The sequence below is a fragment of the Hyaena hyaena genome, unplaced genomic scaffold, assembly GCF_003009895.1.
Source record: "Hyaena hyaena isolate Hyena2069 unplaced genomic scaffold, ASM300989v1 scaffold_105, whole genome shotgun sequence".
Classification (NCBI taxonomy): domain Eukaryota; kingdom Metazoa; phylum Chordata; class Mammalia; order Carnivora; family Hyaenidae; genus Hyaena; species Hyaena hyaena.
Genome location: NW_024080737.1, coordinates 165267 through 186434, shown reverse-complemented (window position 1 = coordinate 186434; position 21168 = coordinate 165267). Strand labels below are relative to the sequence as shown.

At 36.9% G+C, this 21168-nt stretch overlaps 1 protein-coding gene across 1 annotated transcript in view; it reads left to right on the top strand.

Annotated features, from left to right (window-relative positions):
• Window positions 1-13065, top strand: part of STRIT1 (small transmembrane regulator of ion transport 1) — a 31438-nt gene extending 18373 nt beyond the window's left edge. Inside the window, exons 2-4 of the mRNA XM_039236024.1 lie at window positions 10076-10275; window positions 12784-12879; window positions 12980-13065. Of these exons, the coding sequence (XP_039091955.1) occupies window positions 10263-10275; window positions 12784-12875 (105 nt within the window). The 5' untranslated portion in view covers window positions 10076-10262 and the 3' untranslated portion in view covers window positions 12876-12879; window positions 12980-13065. The remainder of the gene's footprint in view (window positions 1-10075; window positions 10276-12783; window positions 12880-12979) is intronic.
• Window positions 13066-21168: the final 8103 nt, after the last annotated feature.

Sequence of the window (21168 nt, the reverse complement as noted above, 5' to 3'; positions counted from 1 at the left end):
TACAAATCTTTTGGTTATGACTTTACTATAGAATAAAAGATTTTGTCTCCTATCGTAATAGTTTTAGGAACCAGAATGCTGGTGGGAAGAGCTGGGTCTAGGGAACAGAATTACTCCTGGGGTGGCTCTCACAGATTCTGTAGTGTTCCCTGGGGTTCTAATTTGTGAGGCCGTGTGAAGCCTCCCATGAGCACTGTCTGTGGGGTGAATGCTTTCCCCCTGGGAGCCATGTTGGCCAGCAAGGGGACCACAGGTGCTCTGGGACAGCACATGGTCAAAGGGCTGGGAGAAAAATGTAGTCACTGTAGCGGAGCGAATGTGCAGGCCAAGGATGGCTCTGTCCTTCAAGCATGGTGATTATTCACTCCTTTGAGTTTTGTGCTAAGTTGCTCTTTTATAGCTTAAAGCCTTAGGATTTAGAACAGTTTATTCAGGAGTTCTGAGTAGTTCATAAAGTACAGTTATTTAACTATTTGTCTGCTGTGGTTTTGTGCTGCTTAATCCTATTATTAACAGTTCTCGAAGGTTGTGTGGGATGAATGTTGGGAGAGGAGCATTATTCTGCTGTTCTGTATACAGCCCAGCCCCCAGCAGGAGTAATTTTGCCACCATGTGGAGAGAGCCAGCCACACTTCCTCAACCCCCAAAATGGCCTTTGGCTCTGATGGGTAAATTTGGGGCTCCTATTACTTGGGGTATGGGGGTGGAAGAGGTGTATATCTTTGGGTAGTAAAAGGGAAATATCAGGGGGTACCTGGGTGGCTCAGTCAGTTGAGCATCTGACTTTGGCTCAGGTCATCATCTCACAGTTCATGGGTTCGAGCCCTGCACCAGGCTCTGTGCTGACAGCTGGGGGCCTGGAACCTGCTTCAGATTCTGTGTCTCCTTCTCTCTGTGCCCCTCCTTCACTCACACTCTGTCTTTCTCTGTCTCTCGAAAATGAATAAATGTTAAAAATTTTTTTCAATAAAAATAAATTATTTTTTAAAAAGGGAAATATCAGAAACTTGATTCCATAGTTTTGATAGCTCTTAGGGAGGGGCAAGTGTTAAACAAACCATTTACAGAATATGTTTACAACTGAATGTTTCCTCAGCATATCCTTCATTGACAATATCAGTTTTGATGTCTCCCTTTTTTGTATTGAAAAATTATCATTTGAGAATACGGAAATGCCAACGCATGGTCTCTGGGAAAAACCTTGTCTTTTGGTTTAAATTTATTTGAATGACAATATTGTGGGCCTTTAAAACCCTACACCTGCCTGAGTACTATTGGAAGCAAGCACTGGAAAGCTTTCAGTGATGAAGGTCACCCAGCTCTCACACATAGTTCCCACTGGACATTATTTCCATGAGGTATAAAGTGTATAATTAGCAAAGGGTCAGCAAATAAGGTTTTTAAGAATGTGATTATAGAAGCAGAAAATCATTTCAGGGAAGAATGTAAAATGTGGGTGTTAGAGTGTTCAGTGACGAACTGGACCACATCCCCAATTCCAGCTGCTTTGTACTCTCTTCACAAACTCACCTTCAAAGCTCCAGATTGTGCAAAGTGCCTTATACACATTTGGCACTTAACTTTCATGATAATCCTACAAATTAGTCTTATCATCTCTGTTTTACAGATCAAGAAACTGAGGCCAAGAGAGTAAAGTCAGGTTAAAGCATGCTTTTCAGAAAGATAAAATCAGAACGCTCAGACAAATGTAAAAGAATCTGTATCAAATATTTTATTGAACTCATAAGGGGGGAAAAAGGTGTTATGATCAGTTCAAAGAGCGTTAAGGCTATATTTATCCTCAACATAACAAAGAAATGCTAGAATGAGATTGACAAACTAGATATAGAACTGGTTAATGTCCTGCAGGCCATTGAGATTTGGGGTTATCTGCTCCATTGGACATAAATTACTTGAATCTCTACTGGACAGAAATTTACAAGGTAGCAAGTAAATTCCCTAAGTACGGGAACTTCAACCAGTAGTAAAAATGAGGTGAACACAGTACAGGTCTTGACAGTCCTTGACTGGCCTTTGCCCTTACATGATACTAAAAGGATCTGCCCCTATCTGTCTGCCTTATTTCCAAGTCTGAAGAATTTTCCTGTAAGTAACCTGGTCCCAGGTCCCACAAATAGTATAGTAGTAGAACAGAGAGTCAAACCCCTGACACTGTGACTCTACCATCCGTGTATTCAACCTGTTGTCATGACTCAGTAATGAGTTTTTTCTTTTAATTTTTTAAGAATGTTGGAATCTGTCAGATCTGTGCAGATAATTCCCTTTTATAGCCAATGCATCTTTGAAACACAAAGATTCTCTGAGTGGTAAAACCATCCAACTCAGCCAATAAACATCAATCTGAAGTAATAGCACCTTTTGTGTCTGTGTTAGTGGAAATTGCTCAGGCTACGACTCCAAGAACAGGAGTACTATATTAAGAATGACACTGAAAAAGTACTTTATTTTTTCCCTGTGTCTTTATCTATATGAAAATATTCAAGAAATAGATTCAGGCTGAAAGCATATTTCATATACTGTTTTGCAAGGTGAGGGTACTAGTGACAGTGGCTTGAAGTTTAGAGAATATGTCTTAGAATAAGAAATGGATATATAGATGCTCACATTTGGGAATCTATCAGCCTTCTTCCTTAACTTCGTTTATACTTCAAAGTAGGCTAATAAGGGATTCTCATATATAATCACTGAATGCATCATATCATGAATCATGTAAAAATCACTGAACATGCTATGTCACCAATGAGGTCATGGATACTAAGAAAGCAGCATGAAGGTGAGAGGTAGGAAGGAGGCTGACTCTGAAGTTGGAAGTCACTTTACTTTTCCAGGCATGCCTGCTGCCATCACGGACTCCATTCTGCCCAGGTCCCAACCTGGCCCCACGCCCATGCTCCCCTCAGATCTGCACTGTCCGAGGCTCTGGCCTGCCCTCAGCGTCCACTGCATTGTGGATGCTGTTACAGGACTTGGAGCCTGGGCCTGCGCATACACTAGCGGTGGCTGGCTGGATCGCTACAGCGCACGTACACGGTCTCCTGAGTATCCCTCTGCTTGTGCGCATGCTCCGTTGCTTCATCAACTCTGATGAAACCCAAGATCAAAGATAAAATTATTAAGAATTTCAAGACACTGACATCAGAGCATTAAGCCATGCATGGGGCCCTTCTTGGCATGGAGTCCTGGATGACTGTACAGGTTACACACGGAGAAGCTGGCCCTGAAAGGAACACTCAGGGCTCTGTAAATGCACATGACTTTGTGAGTTCACTTATCAGCTCTCTCCAAACCGTCTTCTCATGTCCCGAAAGCTGTGCTGATATATTTACCAAGAAACAAATCTTTAATGTTTGGGTAGATGAAAATAAACATACAAGACTAAAAATAAACAGTTAAAAATGGGAAAAGTCAGAAGAATCTGATGCCACAGAAGCCAAGAGGAGAGAGAATTTCAAGAAGAATAAAGTAACCAAGTGACACTAAGAGGTCATCAGTAAGTAAGATCAAGACTGAAAATTTTCCATGGACTTTACCCACGTGGAATTTACATGATAATAGATCTTCGTGATCATAGGAACAAGTTGTTTTAATAGAAAAATGCAGGCAGAAGCTAAATCAGAAGTGCATTGGGGAGTGAGTGGGTGTTGAAAAATGGATTCCTGCAACCTCCCTTTATGCTGTGGCCCGAGGGTCAAGAGATAAGGTTCCTCTAAAACAACCCTCAGGAATGACTGTGACTACATTTATCAGGGAACATCTAGTTCTTTATACATGTTGCTTCTCATTCCTCTTTATCTCTGCTTATCATGATTTAAGGATAACAAATACCATGTATTGGGAATCTACTATGTGTTAGGCTAGCACTGAGCATATAGTACTCATTTATCTCTAATTCTGCAATGACCCGGCATGCTATTTCTCTCATTTTCCAAATGAAGAAATAGACTCAGAGTACACATGAGAAATAGACTCAAGAGTATACATGACTTGTTTAAGTTCACACAGTGAAAGCCAGAGTTGGCATTCAAACTTGATCCTGAGTCCCTCCTTCTCCACTATCATAGTGTCTGCTGCCTTGAGCCACTCTTTCTTTTCTATGACATGTAAGGAGTCCCAGGGAAGAAGATAAAGTAGTCTGTAATCCTTTGTTGCCTCTTACTCATTAATCTTATTAATCTCATTCATTTCATATTTTTAAAAAACTGTAATGTTTTATTTATTTCTGAGAGACAGAGAGAGACAATGCGAGCAGGGGACGGTCAGAGAGAGAGGGAGACATGGAATCTGAAACAGGCTCCGGGCTCTGAGCTAGCTGTCAGCACAGAGCCTGATGCGGGGCTCGAACCCACAAACTGTGAGATCATTACCTGAGCTGAATCCAGACATTTAACCAACTGAGCCACCCAGGCGCCCATCTCATTTCATATTTTAGACACCTCAGATAGATAAATATTGCTCAATACATTCTATTGCAATTTAGTGAACCTTTTGATTGGACTTTGAACACACAAATTTCTTGACACGGCAATTTGGTCAACAAAAGTTCATAATATGGAATGTCCCACCCAACCCTCAAAGCCGTATTAGTCAGATCCACAGTAATGTGCCACATTACTTTCTGCCCTCATTAATAGTCATCTTTCTTGATGAGAATTACCCAACACCCTGGTCCAAGTCTCCACCATCTCTTGTCTGTATCCTTACAATAGTCCCTAACAAGTCTCTCTGCTTCTTCCCTTGTTCCCAATCACAGTAGCTGCAATGATACTTCAAAAACAGAAGTCAGATCATGTTCTCTCTCTTCAAAACCTTCTATTGGCTCCTTGTTTCACTCAGAGGGAAAAAACATAATTCTAACAATAGCTGATAAAGCCTCCTTACTACCTGAATTCCTCCCTTACTGCTGTCCTCCTGGCTCATCATGTTGGAGTCACACTAACTCCTTGTCCTTTCTAATCCTGTTTCACTTGTGTCTGATTTTTTGCCTTGGAGGTCTGGGGTTCTTTTCTAAGACTTTCTTGTTTCAAGAACTAATTTGAACTTGTAAAAAAACTCAATACCCCTTAGCCATCACTCCCCATTCCCATCTCCCCCAGTCCAGAGCAATACTAATCTACTTTCTGTCTCTATGGTTTCTCCTATTGTGGACTTTTCATACAGATAGAATCACACAATACAAGAAGACATTTTTACATAGCATGATATTTTCAAGGTTCAACCATGTTGTAGGAATGGTTGAATATTATACTGTGTGGTTTTACCACATTTAGTTTATCTATTAATCAGTTTATGAACATTTGGCTTGTTTCTACTTTTTGACCCTTATGAATAAATGCTGCTATGAACTTTTGTATATAGTTTTTGTATACCCATTTTCAAATCACTTGGGTATACACGTTAAGAATGGAATTGCTAGGTCATAAGGTAGTTCTGTATTTAACATTTTGAGGAATTACAAAACTGTTTTTACATTCCTACCAGCATTGCATGAGGGGTCTAATTTCTCCACATCTTTGTCAACCTTTGTTATTGTTCAACTTTTTTACTTTAGCCATCTTAGTGGGGGTTAAGTGGTATCTCATTATGGTTTTGATTTGCATTTCTCTAATGACTAACAATTTGAGTGTATTTTCTTATGCTTATTGAGTACTCAAACATTTCCTTTGGATTAAAATCTATTTGAATGCTTTGCCCTTTTTAAATTGGGTTGTCTCTTTATTGTTGAGTTGTAAGACTTTTTTTAAAAAATAACTGTTTTTAGTATATTCTGAACACTAGACCATTGTCGGATATATGATTTGCAAATATTTTTTCCCATTCCATAGATGATCTTTCTCCTTTCTTGATGGTATTTGATACACAAAAGTTTTAAATTTTGGTGAAGGCCAATTTATCTATTTTTTTTTTGATTGCTTGTACTTTATGTTTCTTTATCTAAGAAACTGTTGCCTGATTTACTCCTATAATTTCTTCTGATTTTATAGTTTTAGCTCTTACAGTTAGGTCTTTGGTTCATTTTCGCTTAATTTTTGTATATGGTATGAGGTAGGGGTTCACTTTCATTCTTTTGCATGTGGAAGACTAGTTGTCCCAGCACCATTTGTTGAAAAGACCATTCTTTCTCTAATATAATGTCTTGGCATTCCTGTTGAAAATCAATTAACCATTAGTGTGTGGATTTATTTCTGGATGCTCAGTTCTATTCTATTCACCTGTAGGTCTCTTCTTATGCCTCTACCACACATTATTGATTACTGTGGCTTTGTAGTACATTTTCAAATCAGTAAGTGTGAGTCCCTTCTATTTCCTCTTCAAGATTGTTTTGATTATTCAGGGCCCTTTGCAATTCCGTATGAATGTTAAGATTAGATTTTCCACTTCTGCAAAAAAGGCCATTGGGATTTTGATAGGAATACACTGACCTTGTAGACTGTTTTGAGTCATATTGCCATCTTTAACAATATTAAATATTTCAATTCATGAATACTGAATGTCTTTCTATTTATTTAGATTTTCTTTAATTTCCTTCAGCAAGCTTTTGTTAGTCTTTAGTTACAAGGCTTATCCATCTTTGATTAAATTTATTCTTAAATATTTTATTCTTTTTGATGATATTGTAATATTTTTTCTTAATTTTCAAACTGTTCATTGCTACTGTGTAGAAATACAACTGACTTTTGCATGTTGATCTTATATTTTGCAATCTTGCTGAATTTGATTATTAGGTCTAAAAGAGTTACTTTGTGTGTGTGCAGAAGGGGTTCTTTAGGATTTTTAATATATAAGATCATGTCATATGCAAATAAAGACAGCTTAATTCTTCTTTTCTAATTTGGATGACTTTCATGTTATCTTCTTGCCTGATTCTCCTGGCTACAACTTCCAGTACAATATTGGATCAAAGTACAAGAGTAAACATTCTTGTTTTGTTCATGCTCTTGGTGGGGGAGGGGAGCATCTTTTGCCATTAAGTATGATGCTAGCTGTGAGTGTTTTATAGATTCCCTTTATGAGGTTTAAGAAGTTCCCTTTTATTACCAATTTGTTGAGTGTTGGATTTTGTCAAATGCTTTTTCTGCATTTAATGAGATGATCATGTGTTTTTTGTGTTTTGGGTTTTTAAAAAAACTTATTAATATGGTGTGTTACATGAATTGGTATTTGAATGTTGTGCCAACTTTTCATTCCTGGGTTAAATCCCACTTGGTCTTGGGATGTACTTCAGGATGTTGTATGTTGCTGGATTTGGTTTGTTAGTTCATTGTTGAGAATTTTTGCACCTACATTCATTAGAGAAATTGGTCTTTGGTTTTTTTCTTATAAAAGCTTTGGTCCTGGTATTGGAGTAATACTGGCCTCATAGAATGAGTTGGGAAGTAAGTCTTCCCTCCTCTTCTATAGTGTTTGAGGTATTGGTGCTAACTCTAAATGTTTGGTAGAATTCACCAGTGAAGATACTTGTTTCAGGGCTTTTTTAAAAACTTATTTTTTTAATTTTTATTTATTTTTGGGGGGAGAGAGAGACAGAATGTGAGCAGAGGAGGGGCGAGAGACAGGGAGACACAATCTGAAGCAGGGTCCAGGCTCTGAGCTGTCAGCACAGAGCCTGATGTAGGGCTGGAACTCACAGACTGTGAGATCATGACCTGAAGTCCCATCCTTAACTGACTGAGCCACCCAGGTGCCTCCAGGGCTTTTCTTGGTGAAACATTTTTTATTATAACTTCAGTTGCTTTACTTGTTATAAGTCTATTCAAATTTTCTATTTCTTTTTGAGGCAGTTTGGGTAAGCTTAGGTCTTAAGAGGAATTTGTCCATTTAATCTCTCATGTGCAGATTTATCTACTATAATTCCAGACACTATTGGTTAGAAAAAATTTGAAAAATGAAGAATTATGATTTATATTAAATAAAAAGCCAAATATTTGACTTTTTTAGCTTAAGTACCCTAGAAGAATCTAGTGCCACTTTGATAATAAGAGATTTGAGAACTAACTCTTGAGGTAATTTATGCAAAGTAGAAATGTAAAACGTTTCTAAATGGTTTGCCCTAAGAGGAAGATCAGAAAATTGTCAAATATAGGCCCTTGCATTTGTGAATTCAAAGTGAATTTAGGGGGTGATGGCTGTGGAGGAGGGCACTTGGGATGAGCACTGGGTGTTATATGGAAACCAACTTGATAATAAACTAAGAAAAAATAAAGAAACTGTAAGGAACACAAAAAGCTACACAAAACAAATAATAATTAATTCTGTGAAATTTAAAATAAAACATAATTGAATCTAAAAACAAACAAAAAAAACCAAAGTGAATTTAGTTTATTAATGAATAAAAAAAATTTTCCTCAATAAACATTATAATTATTTTTAAAATTTACTGATGGGTTACCAAAGAAATGAGATTCTAGATTGAGCTCTTTTCTGAGATCTGGGTAATTCATGTTCATTGAATTAGTTTTCTATTCCCTCTTTCTCTGTCATCTTCTGTAGAAAACAAAGAAAAGTAAATGATGGGTTATAAAGTAATTCCTCCTCAAAATTCAAATTGATAGCAATAATGTTAATAAGTCAATTTTATATCAAAAAGAAAGCTTAAGGTAATTTTAATGTAGAAATGTTTTCATACAGTCCGTTTTTAACCACTTTAGGCAAATTGTTTAATACTAGTATATATGTATATTTGTTTTTTGGAGGATGCCTCACTGTTTCTTTTTAATATCTTTTTTTTGTCTTAAGATAGGGTATTTATTTGAATCTATTTAGTTTAAAAAGTCAGTATTTAAGTGAGAGTCAATCACCTCTTTTTCATTCTGTTTATCTTGCCTCATTAACCTTTTTAAAATATATAATTATTTAATATTTAAAAAAATTGGACTTTACCAGGGATTTTGTTACATAGATAGTACATGTCTCTCTTCTTATCTGGTATACTCAGGCATTTTTTTAAAAAATATTAAATTGTATATAGAGAAAGAGAGATGACAACTTAGCTTAAGTGATATAACATAAGTGATATTGCATAATCATGTAATAAACTTACCAGGTTATTGGCTGCACAGCCTAATCTATAGGCATATGACTGAAGTAGAAAATCAATTCATCCCAAATTCATACATCACAAAGGATTCACAGTAGCTGAGGCATCACTGCAGGTGGGAAAGTAGGAAGATGAAGCTTTTCAGGTACTCAATGAGGAGCTCAGAATATTTTTTCTAGAAGATGGAGAACCATGGGTGGATCCTGGTCAGTGGTGTGATGTGTTCCCTCTCGGAGCTCTGTGGAGGTGGACTTGATCAGGCAAGTCTTGTCTTTTCAAGGAGGACACCCTTAATCTCGTGGTGGGCTTTTTGAGAAGCTGGTCACAGGGTCATTTTGCCTAACTTTTCCATCCAGACCTGAAAATTAAAGTTATTCCGGTGAGAATCTGGAGCACAGTCTGGGTCATATTACATAAACCAGGTTGGACTCTGAAAAATGGAATGTCCTATTTTTATACATTGCTAATAAAAACAAGCTTATGACTGCTCTCTGAAAATTCTAGGCAATACCCCAGCCTTTCGTTGTGTTAGTTTCTAGTACATTCGTATTAAAATGTTCTCTTTTTAGAATGGTTCACAGCAAAGGGCACCACTTAATTTACTTTATCTTTTGCATTCTGTAATGTAATACACATCTGTATTTCACATAGCTTTTTCATCGCAACTTTTCGACCCCTCCGCTGTGGATAGGTATCACTATTCCCATTTTAAAATTCAAGAGGCTGATGCTCAGATTAAGCAGCTTGGCCTTCATTACAGAAATAGCAGAGTTGGAATTTGAAGCCGTGTCTTTCCAACGCCAAAGTGTTCTTTTCCCCCAGTAGATCACCCTCTCTCCTTGATAGAACTTGTCTAATTGCAATGCCATTTTTCCTCCATACACCCCTTTTCCTAAACATTTTCTCCATGTCGTCTGAAGGCATTGGGTGAATTAAAAATCTGCTCATCTCTGGGTTAGGATAGCTCAGCTGATTTAATTGTTTAGCTTATGTAGCCCCTTGTTTCCTCCACAATAACAGGGTAAAGAAGAGCCAGAGGAGTTCTGTCCTCCAACACCTTACATCACTCTGCAGACAATTGGCAGTCAGGAGAGAGGCAGCTGCCACACTCTTCAGATATCTCTCTATTTAAAGTTCAAAGAGACGCTGCATGACAACAACAAAGAGGTGAGCGTGGCCCTGACCAACCCACCCAGCAACAGGAAGAATGGCTGAAAAAGGTAAGATTTAAGGCATCAGACCCTCTTGGCAAAACAGGTCCAAGCTCTCTGGTTTATTTTATATTCCCCCGTATTTAGTATTTCTCAGTTATTCTTAAGAATGCGGCATCTCTGCTAAATGGGCCTTAATCATATATGTTAGCATGGCTACAAAAAAGACATTCAATGTACAGTTTATGGATCATGTCTATACATTACGTATAGTTTAAAAAGATCAGACAAACAAAAGAGCTTAATTTGTTCATGCTTGTTTTGAAAGAGGACTTAGAAGTCAGTTATTCTCCAGTGTTGTACAAGATTTGAGGTATTGTGGTGTGCTGGATCAGAATTGAGGACAGATCTGCTACTGAACGGCCATGTGAGTTAGGGGAAGCCCCTCTACCTCTCTGGGACTGTTTTCTGACTCTAAAATGAAAATAAATAAAATGGACTTAGTCATCTCTGACATGCCTCAGATCTGAATTTCTTACTTTCTGGTTTTAAAATGTGTATTATATTTAAGAAAAATGATTGACTCTAATATGACAAAAGGGGCTGAATGTATATTGTATCCAAGAAACACTTTATTACAATACCAATAGGAACTGTTTGCTCTTCATCTGCATACCGAGATATGCAGTATTGTCATCATTTCCATTTTACGGATAGGAAAACTGAGGCATAGCCAAGTATAGTCACTTGCCTGTGATCACATACTAGAAAGTGGTGGCAGCAGATTCTGAATGCAGACAGTCTTGTTTCAGAGCACAGTGCCCTTAAGGATACTTCCAGGTATAACCGTTTGGGCATGCTCAGAATTGGACAGAGAGAACCATTTTGAAATCACTCTTCATATTTAAAAAGAAGTTTTGTACTTGTTTGTGCCATAATGTAAGTGACCTATGCAAAGTATGTTGTGTTCCTATATATTCCTGTTTCAAAACAATGCTACAGATTATGGTAAAACTTAAAATATTCGTGTTAAAAGAACACACATGCAGGCATACTCAGTGTTGAAATGCACAGTCAATTGTACTGTTTTACAATGAGTAATAAATAATGAGATATATACCTTTAGGGCTTTATTATATGTAAATTTTAGAATTGTATTAGAATATGCTTGTATAAGGTACTTACAAATGCTCAACTAGAATATTGGTATTTTTAAGTTCTTTGAAACTGGGAAAAAATGTGAAATCACATATATGAACAGTTCAAAAATATTACTGCTATGTACTTCCACTGTAATGGCACCTTAATTCATAAAGGCTTTCATCCAAATGAGAGTAAAGGGCATATCATAATATTTGCCTTATCCTTAAAGTGATACCACAAGATAGGTAAAGAGAAAGGTTTTTTCACTGAGTGGTTAATGTTTTGCTCAAGGTCACAGAGAGATGGAGAAGCAAGGAAAACCCATTGAATTTGTGAGAGTTAAGAGACATTCCAACATTCCTAGAAAGATAGATTTAAACTATTAAAATTCATTTTAACTGCACAAAGTTTGCTTTTATAAGAGGGCCTCCTAATTTTAGAAGCGTCTTTTTTCCTGATGATTTTGTTTTAACAGCACATATAAAAAAAAACTTCACTTTTTTTTAAGTGATAGAAATGGTAACACGCAATTGCTAAGAATATGTGTTCTCTTTGTTAGCTGGTGGCACAAAACTAATTGTGTTTTTCAATCAAGACTATATCTGAGTCCTTAGCGCAGGGATGTTAATTCTATATGATGCCTTTTTGTGCTCTTTTTGGATCTTTTTGTGTGGTGTGCCTGTGCAAGTAATATTTAAAAAATGATAATTTTATAAATTGCTTTTTTCAGAGAAGGGTACAAATAGACATAGGGGGAATCATTATTACAATGTCTTTTATGTATGTTGGATCAGTGTTGGTTGCTCCATTGAACATGTTAACAAAATAGAATCTCTTCTCTAATCAAGAATGATCATATAAAGTATAATGCTTTTCTTTTCCTATGATACTTAGGATTAAAGTCAGCTATGAAGGCTAACAACAATTTTCAAAAACTTTCCCTATGTTATGATTATTTAGTTTAGAGGGAATTGCCTCGAGAGTCATTATCGATTATTTCTTTGTAAACAGCTGCTCTCTGTGCTCTTGAACAAATGCAGGGATGTGTTCTGTATACACTAGGCACACACACAGGAAGGTTAGAGTTTGCAAAGCCCTTACACATGCACAGTATCATTTGATCCCCCCAACAACTCAGGGAGGTAGATATCACAAGTTTCATTATGTCCACAAATAGGGAAGTTCAAGCTCAGAGTTGCCCAAGGTCACATAACTATGAAAGGAAGGCCTATCGTTTGAACACAGATCTTTCGTTTCAAATACCCAGCTGAGTCCCACATACCCTTTGTAAAACAGAAGATAATCATATCTGACAATGACTAAAGAGAGTATTTTTTTCTCTTGATATGATCACATTCCTTTTATTCTTTTGATTCAGACGATGTTATGCCAAAATGACCTACCTACTATTTTCTTTTCTTTATTTTTAAGCAGAATCTACAATATCACGCCTACTGGTCCCTATTCTTCTCTTGATTGGCTGGATTGTGGGCTGCATCATAATGGTTTATGTTGTCTTCTCTTAGAAAGGTAAAGTTTTCAAAAATCAACTATGTTTATTCATAAAGACCATACGTTACTCCAGAAATCATCTTTTTCTGTTTTACTAATGGAACATTTTATCATACAGGCAAGAAGACTTCAGACTGACGTCATCTAGAAGAATTAAGAAAAACATGAACATGACAGATTATTAAACATTTCTCATGTAAATAATTGCAATGTTTGACATCACTTTCTAACCTTAGATTTTTAAACTGGTGCTTTGGTATACATAAGAATCTCTTCAGGAACTTTTTAAAATTCCAACTACAAATAAAAACTATCAGAAAGTATAAATGAATTTCCCTATAACTTGGGAATAGGAAAAATGTTCCAAACTCTGACTAAAAATGCATAACCAATAGGGGAAAGTTTGGTAAATTAAATTACGTTAAAAATTTTGGGGGATGCCCACCCCCCAAAAAAACTATAGAAAAAATGAGCTAGAGATAAGTAGAGATCATTATTCACAAAAAACAGATGAAATATAAACTTGCCCTTCAACTCTTGCTCATAATAAAAGAACTGTAATTAATACTGCACCACAGAACCACTGCTCACCTCGCAGCTGGGACAAAACAAAGATATTTGATGATATATATGTGAGAAAGGCTATGGGGAATAAAGCATGCTCATATACTGACGTTAGAAATTAAAAATGGTACAGAATTTTTAGGGGTGTTTGACAGTGTCTATCAGAATTAAATATGTGTTTAACTTCTGACTCAGCCATTCCTCTTCTAAGAATATTGGATTTCCCATGGATGCACACTGGTGAAAGTGCAAAATGGCCTCTGCACAGGCCTATTCCTTAAGGCATAATCTGTTAGAGCAAAAACCTGGAAACAAGCCCAGGGTCCATTAATAAGGGACTGACTGAATAAACTGAGTTCTAGCTACATAATGTGTTACTTGGGCTCTGTGGAAAGGAGTGAAGGGAGTCTCTGTATCCCGATGTGCTGTCATCCCCAGGTCAGAGTGTTGAATGAAAAAAGCCAGGTACAGAATTACTTATGCTACCTTCCTGTTAAATGGAAGGGCTATATCAATATGCACTTTCTTATTCAAGGGCTCAATGTTCTTTTCTCCAGCACTTTAAAACAGAAGGTAATGTTTTAAAGGAGCAATAGAAATGAATTTTTCTGTATTTCCATGTTTCCACATCCAACCAGATCATTTTCTCAGAGAACAAAGAAAGCTTAGCGCAGTAAAAAAGAACAAAAATTTTGGAAGTCAGATTGTTTTATCCTAAGTTGGAAATCCTTTGAATAGTTCATTAATCTCTCTAACCTCAGTTTTCTCAACTATAAAAGAGGGATAATAATATTCTCATGGAATTGTTTTGAGGACCAAGGATCTAAACCTGCCTGATCTGAATCAACTGAGTCATTTGTTAAAAATGCAGATTCTTGAGCCCCTTCTCTAAGAGCTCATTTTGGTAGGTCTTGAGAAAGCCTATTAAAAAATCAATTCTCCAGGTGGTTTTTATTATCACAGAAGTTTGGAAGACACACTTATAATGTATGTGTATATATAAGCATTCCTCTGGATACATACAGACATTGATCCACGACAGCTTATATTGGTAAGTCCCAACCACTTTTCTGTTTATTGCTGCAGCAAAAAATTAGCACTTATTATATTATATTATATTTTTAATTACATGAAGTATAATGATACATAATACTGTTTGTCCACTATTTTCACATATGTGAATTTTATTTGCTTAATTAAACCTAAGCCCTTTATAGGTGAATCCATTTCTTACCTTTACAACTTATAGACTATAGTTCAAAATAGACAACTACTAAATATGAACCAAACGGGTAATTACTTCCCCCCTACAATATTCCTAAATACACAATGTTGATGTTCTAAGTTTGAACTTTAAAGATGTTGAAGCAATTTAAGTGGAATTGAAATTTTCAGAGAAGTGACTAGTGAGCTGTGAATAATACACCCAAGTAGATGATTGCGTACCGACCTTACAAGGCATAGAAGCTTACTTATATGTTTTTAAATTTCCCAAATCTTCAGTTTACATTCTGTCAAAGTGCAGTTACACTTATTTGAGAAGAAGAGTATGAAGGGTTAACTGTTTCTTGACATTTTGATTGAATTAGTGCCCAGCCTTACATCATCACAACACCCACCCTAAGCCTCTCCTTTACCCCAAAACCTGTATTGATATCAGAACTGAGAAATACTCCTTTCCTAATACCTGTTAGGACATAAAATATAAAAAACTTTAAAGAAAGCTGTTTATCCTTCTCTGTGTCTGGGAAAGGTGACAAGTTCCTCTGAGTTTTGAAACGTTGAAGGAAACTCCTTCTGAGCTACCAAGCCCAGTAGGGCGGAGAAAATTCCCAAGGATAAGTCCTGGAGGAGAGGTCCCTGTGCACAAACAGGTTTCCAAGTAATATGCATCTATCGATCTCATAATAAGATAAATCTGAATTTCTCTTTTTTTCCTGAGGAAATTTCCTATTTTTACTTATTTATTATTTGTTTTATTTACTGTCCTTTATTTTTGCTTATTGCAGTTTCTCAGACATCCCTGTCCCACCCCCCCCCCTTTTCTTTTTGGACAAGCACAATAGTTCCACTGAAAACATAAATATACATTAGCCTGAGGTTCGTTTAGAGGAAAGAAAGAAGAACATCAAAAGCAGAATATTTTGAGTTGGTAATTTCCCAGAGAATGAGATGGATAGATGTTTTATTCCGCTCTCCTTTGAAAGTGATTTCTTGTTTTGCAAAGTGAGATAGGTGTGCAATTTCTTACAAATCATCTGAACAAATCATGAGTGGGCACAGAGTGGGATTTTTTTCTTTTCTTTCTTTTTTTTTTTTTTTTTTTGGAAGGAGAGAAATATCCCAGGGCTTGAGATTTGGGCCATTACTGAGATTTAAGACCATTTTCAGTAATTTCCCTGGGCTGGGCATACACACCCTTATACATTCAAAATTCCAAATGACACATATATAGAGCCGATGAAGTTATTTTTAGAGCTTATGCCTATGACTATTAAAGGAAATAGGATATTGATTAGAATCTTGATGCTGAATGAAATAGGGTCATGGAGAGATTGTTTTGAGTTATAGGTTACCTGCTCTGTAAAATTGGCTCAGAAATGGAGAGAAAATGGAAACAGGCTTAAAAAGTGGTTTGCATATTGATGTGCTCAAAGCCTCTAACCTGGCATCTCATTTGTTTTCTCTTGTGTCTACCATGTGAAGATATACTCAGGATAGGATGTATTTGCATTTAGAAAATGCAGTCCCTTAGTCTAATCAACACAGTGATCTCATCAGGATGTTATAGACATTGGGCATATTCCTCATTTATCTTGCTAAAGGTAGAAACTTGCTTTGGAGCCCGTTGACATTAGATGGAGAGATTGCTTTGGACCTCTTCAAGCATATGGCCAGATAAGCTCAATTTTGTTTTTCCTGTCATTTTCTGCTCTTATCTTTATTTAATACTCTCTCTCACTCTCTTCCTATTTCCCTGTTATATGTAACCAATGTTTCTGGTCTCAGTAGTACATGGGGAGTAATGACATCACCTTAATATCAATAATTCCAACTTTCTTGGCTCTTGCAACCTGCTGCTGAGGAAGCCAGGAAGGTCTTGTGTGGCTCACATGGGCTTATGAATATGTCCCCTGCTCTAGTCACCACATCTCCTCTCCAGGACCCAGCTGTGTCTTGAAGGCACTGTGAGTGTTTTCCCATTTCCTCCATCTCTGCCACGGCAGCTCTCACTGGGCCTGTATGCTGGTCTGTGGGCAAGTTGCTGTTTGTGGAGTTCTAAAACAGTGCTGCCTAATGTCATGTGTGCCTCAGGGCTTAACTAAATAGTTCTTTTAGTTTTTATTTTCAGCCTCCCCTCTCACTCCCTAAGGCCCAGGCACACATCCAGGGCAGGGCCAGACAGACTCAAGTGACACCTGCCACACTGAATTCACAATCACTGGGTCAAGTTCCTCAAGCCTGACTTCTTTGAGAAGTTCTCCCAGGAGTCTTCCTCAAAGTTACATAAGCAGGCTTTAGTTTATTTGCCATGTCAGGATGCCAGACATGCCGAGAGTTGTCGGATCTCACTGCCACTTGAGTAACGCATCTCGATTCTCAAGAGTCTTCTGAAACAAATAAGTAGGGTCACTGATAATTAAGACAAAATACTGGTCTCATCTCAATCCGCCAAACAGATTTAAAAACCAGTAGATTGATTAACCATTGGAAGAGCATTACTTTAGAATTCAGTGTTTTTAGACATTATCATCTTGGTAAGCGCTTATCTGACCACCTATACCTTCACACACACACATACACACACACACACACACACAAGCAAATAGGGTTCTTTATTCTTCCTAAGTGAGACATTTTCCCCTTTGCATTCCCCACTAAATGGCAAGCCTTCTTTTTCAAATTGATGTATAGTTGACATATAATATTATATTAGGTTCAGGTATTACAACAAAGCAATTCAACATTTATATTGACTACAAAATATTCACCATGATAAGTATAATAAACTCTTTCAATGTAGGATGTGTGACAATGTAGGATTCACTAGACATGACAGAAAGGTGTCCAATGGATATATATCAAGTGAATGAATGAATCCCTGAGTGTTACCTTTAACCAAACAGCCTCATGAGATATATTAAGAGAGTGAAGCTCTTAGCACGGTGTCTGGCACTTACTACATGCACAACTAATATAAGAGATTATTTTAGTTTATTAATATCACAATTTTCCTTATTACATTATTGCATCTTAACATACATTCTTATTTATCCTGCTGAACAACTCTGTGGAGTAGAAATGATCATGAACTCCATGCTGAAAATAAGCAAACTCTGGAGTACAGAGATATTGAAGACTCACTCATGATTATATAGTTAGTGATTGGTGCAACCAATACTTGAACCCGTATCTTCTGATTTCAAATTACAAATTGTTTTCTACTATACTGTATGATCACCAAATTATAAGACTCCTTTTTTTTTGTTTTGTTATTATTTTTTTTTTTTTTTGAGAGAGAGACACAGCGGGACAGAGAAGCAGAGGGAGAGAGAGGGAGAATCTCAATCAGGTTCCATGCTTAGCACAGAGCCCGACACAAGGCTCAATCCCACATCTCTGGGATCATGACCTGAGGCAAAATCAAGAGTCAGATGCTCAGCCAACTAAGCCACCCAGGTGCCCCTGAGATTCTATACTGTAAGATGTACCAAATTTCAGAGGAAGGAAGTCTCAAATCTATATTTAAAGACTTAACAACTACATTTGTTTCTTCTAGGTGACATTTTATTTTCATGTTCTTGGTCTCCACATTTGAGTCCCATGGCACAACCTCCATTATCTTCTTTCTCTAACCTCCTTTTGGTTTTCTATTCAGTCCCTTTCGATGTAAGATTGTCAAGTTCTTAGATTTCTGTTGTCAGTCCTTTGACATTAAAGGATCTTTGTTCCATAGAACTTAAGGTTCTTAACCAGGTATAGCTGGGCTGCCTACTTTAAATTCTAGCTCCAACTTTGCACATTCTGTTCTGGAAAATAACTACTCTTGTCCCTGGCATACTCCACCCCATTTCCCAACACCTAAATTTATATAACTGCCTCCTTCTAGACTTTAAATTTTGGCTCAATTATGAGCCTCCTCCAAGAAGCAAAGGGAGATGGAAACTTAAAGCTTTCTCTGTATCTACAGATAGAGAGGGTGAGTTAAGAGTTTTCATGTTGCAAGTGCTATAGCAATATTCATGTAAGTGCTTGCAAATAAACATGTAAACCCTAGATAGCAAGGGTTTTTAGATGCTTGCATAGTTCTACTTTGAAGAAGACTATCATTAAAAGAGACATATGTAATAATGGACCTCTTCTGAAAACCTCAAACAATACAAAAAAAATAAAAAGCTCAGATCCACTTCATCTATCTTCAGTGCTGCTCACTTCCTTAGAAGTAACCACTATTAACAACTTAGTGGGTATCTATCCAAAATCATTGCAATGTGTTTACAAGATAGTTTATGTGATATGGTTGTAAAAGTGCTTTCTTACACATTATCTCACTTGATTCTCCTGAAAGGTAGGCATATCCAAATGTGTGAAATGAGTCTTTATTTGGTCAAAGTCCCACAGCTGGTCACCAGCTCAGCAGAACTTAACCCAGGGCTCTTGTATATAGTCTTTCTGCTATAACGGATGCCAACTAGCAGTGTGTGTATTTAAGATGGGTAGAAAGGGAAAGAGCATTGAACTCTGACAATAAATGACTTTGTCTTATTTATGGTGTGGCATGTATCTATATTGCTTACATTTTTATATTACATTAGCCTGTATCTTCATGTAATTAAAGCACTGAACAGCTGTGCTTGCTATGAGATGCTCAAAAATCCCTCCCTTACCCCCTTCTTCTTCACTAAGGCTGAGGCTGATGTATTCATTTTCCTACCAATCTTGATAGAGGTATACAGTGAAGTTGATGTGTCTGATTGTCTGGTTGTCTGGTACATGTCTCTGCAATGTGATGATTTAAAAATTTTCAAGTTTAGATGGAGCGCCTGGGTGGGTCAGTCGGTTAAGCGTCCAACTCTTGATTTCAGCTCAGGTCATGATCTGGCAGTTTGTGAGTTCAAGCCCCATTGTCAGGCTCCATGCTGACAGTGTGGAGCCTTCTTGGGATTCTCTCTCTCTTCCTCTCTCTCTCTGCTCCTCACCCCTTCTCAAAATAAATAATTTAAAGAAAATTACTTAAAAAGAGTAAAAATTTTTAAGCTAAAAGGCTTTGCTTCATAGTCCTGGGGCTTAGCTATGAGGCAGAATGTCCACAAAAGTAATCCTTTATGCACGAAAAAATAGTAAAATTACCTAGGAATAAACTTAACAAAGGAGTGAAAAAAACTGTGCTCTGAAAGCTATAAGACATTGATGAAAGAAACTGGTGCAGCCACTGTGGAAGGCAGTATGGAGTTTCCTCAGAAAGTGAATGATAGGACTACCATAGGATCCAGCAATTGTACTATTGGGTATTTACCCAAAGAATACGAAAACACTAATTCAAAGGGATACATGCACCCTTATGTTTATTCGGCATTATTTACAATAGTCAAGGTATGTAAATGGTACAAGTGTTCATTGATAGAAGAGTGGATGAAGAAGAGGTGGTGTATGTATACAATGGAATATTATTCAGTCATAAGAAAGAATGAAATCTTGCCACTTGTAACAACATGGATAGAGCTAGATGGTATAATGCTAAGCAAAATAAGTCAAAGAAAGACAAATACCATGTATTTCACTCATATGGGAAATTTAAGAAACAAAACAAATGAGTAAAAGAAAAAAGAGAGGGAAAGATAAACCAAGAACCAGACTCTTAACTATAGAGAACAAACTGATAGTTACCAGAAAGGAGATGGTTGGGGGAATGGGTGAAATAGGTGATGGGTTTTAAGAAGTGTACTTGTGATGAGCATTGGGTGATGTATGAAATTGTTGAATCACTTTATTATACACCTGAAACTAATATAACACTATATGAACTATACTGGAATTAAAACACTTTTTAAAAAGTAATTCTTTATAAGACTTTTTTAAAAATTCACATATATGTAAATTCAATTTAGAGAAAAGAGACAAAATAAATCAGTGGCATTTTAGTGATGGCTCCCATCCAGGAATCCAAAGAGGTTTAAAAAGAATGGCAGCAGCAACAGCTCATTACTCTTAGTAGCTTATCTACAGATAGTGACAATGAAAACTTTTGAGAAGAAAAGTGATCTGGTGGGTGAACACATCAGGTAATAAAAGCGAAATAGAGTCCAAGTAGAAAGCAAGGCATTGTGACCCATTATCTCCAGGAAAGCAGATCAGGGTCAAGTGTGGGGCAGAACTCAGTGTTACATTTTCAAACGACATTTGACTTCTCTTTGATATCACATTAAGAAATTTAGCTACTGAGAAGCATTTGAAATTCACTGCCTGAAGTAATTTTCCCTATAAGCTGGACTTTCTGTTTTTAGGAGAAGGCTGTATCCCAGGTAAAGGATTGTGCTCTTCTGATTAATCATCTCAGTCTAAGAAAATAGTAAAAAGAAAGCCCAACTCACTACTCAGCCCTGGAAAAATGGTTGGAATCCCACTTCCCTTGAGATAGATCGTTTATGAGTTTATGACTCATGACTCATAAATGAGTTGGTGACTCATAAATGAGTTGGTGACTGTCTACAGAAAAACTTAAAGAACAGTGAAAATTTAAAG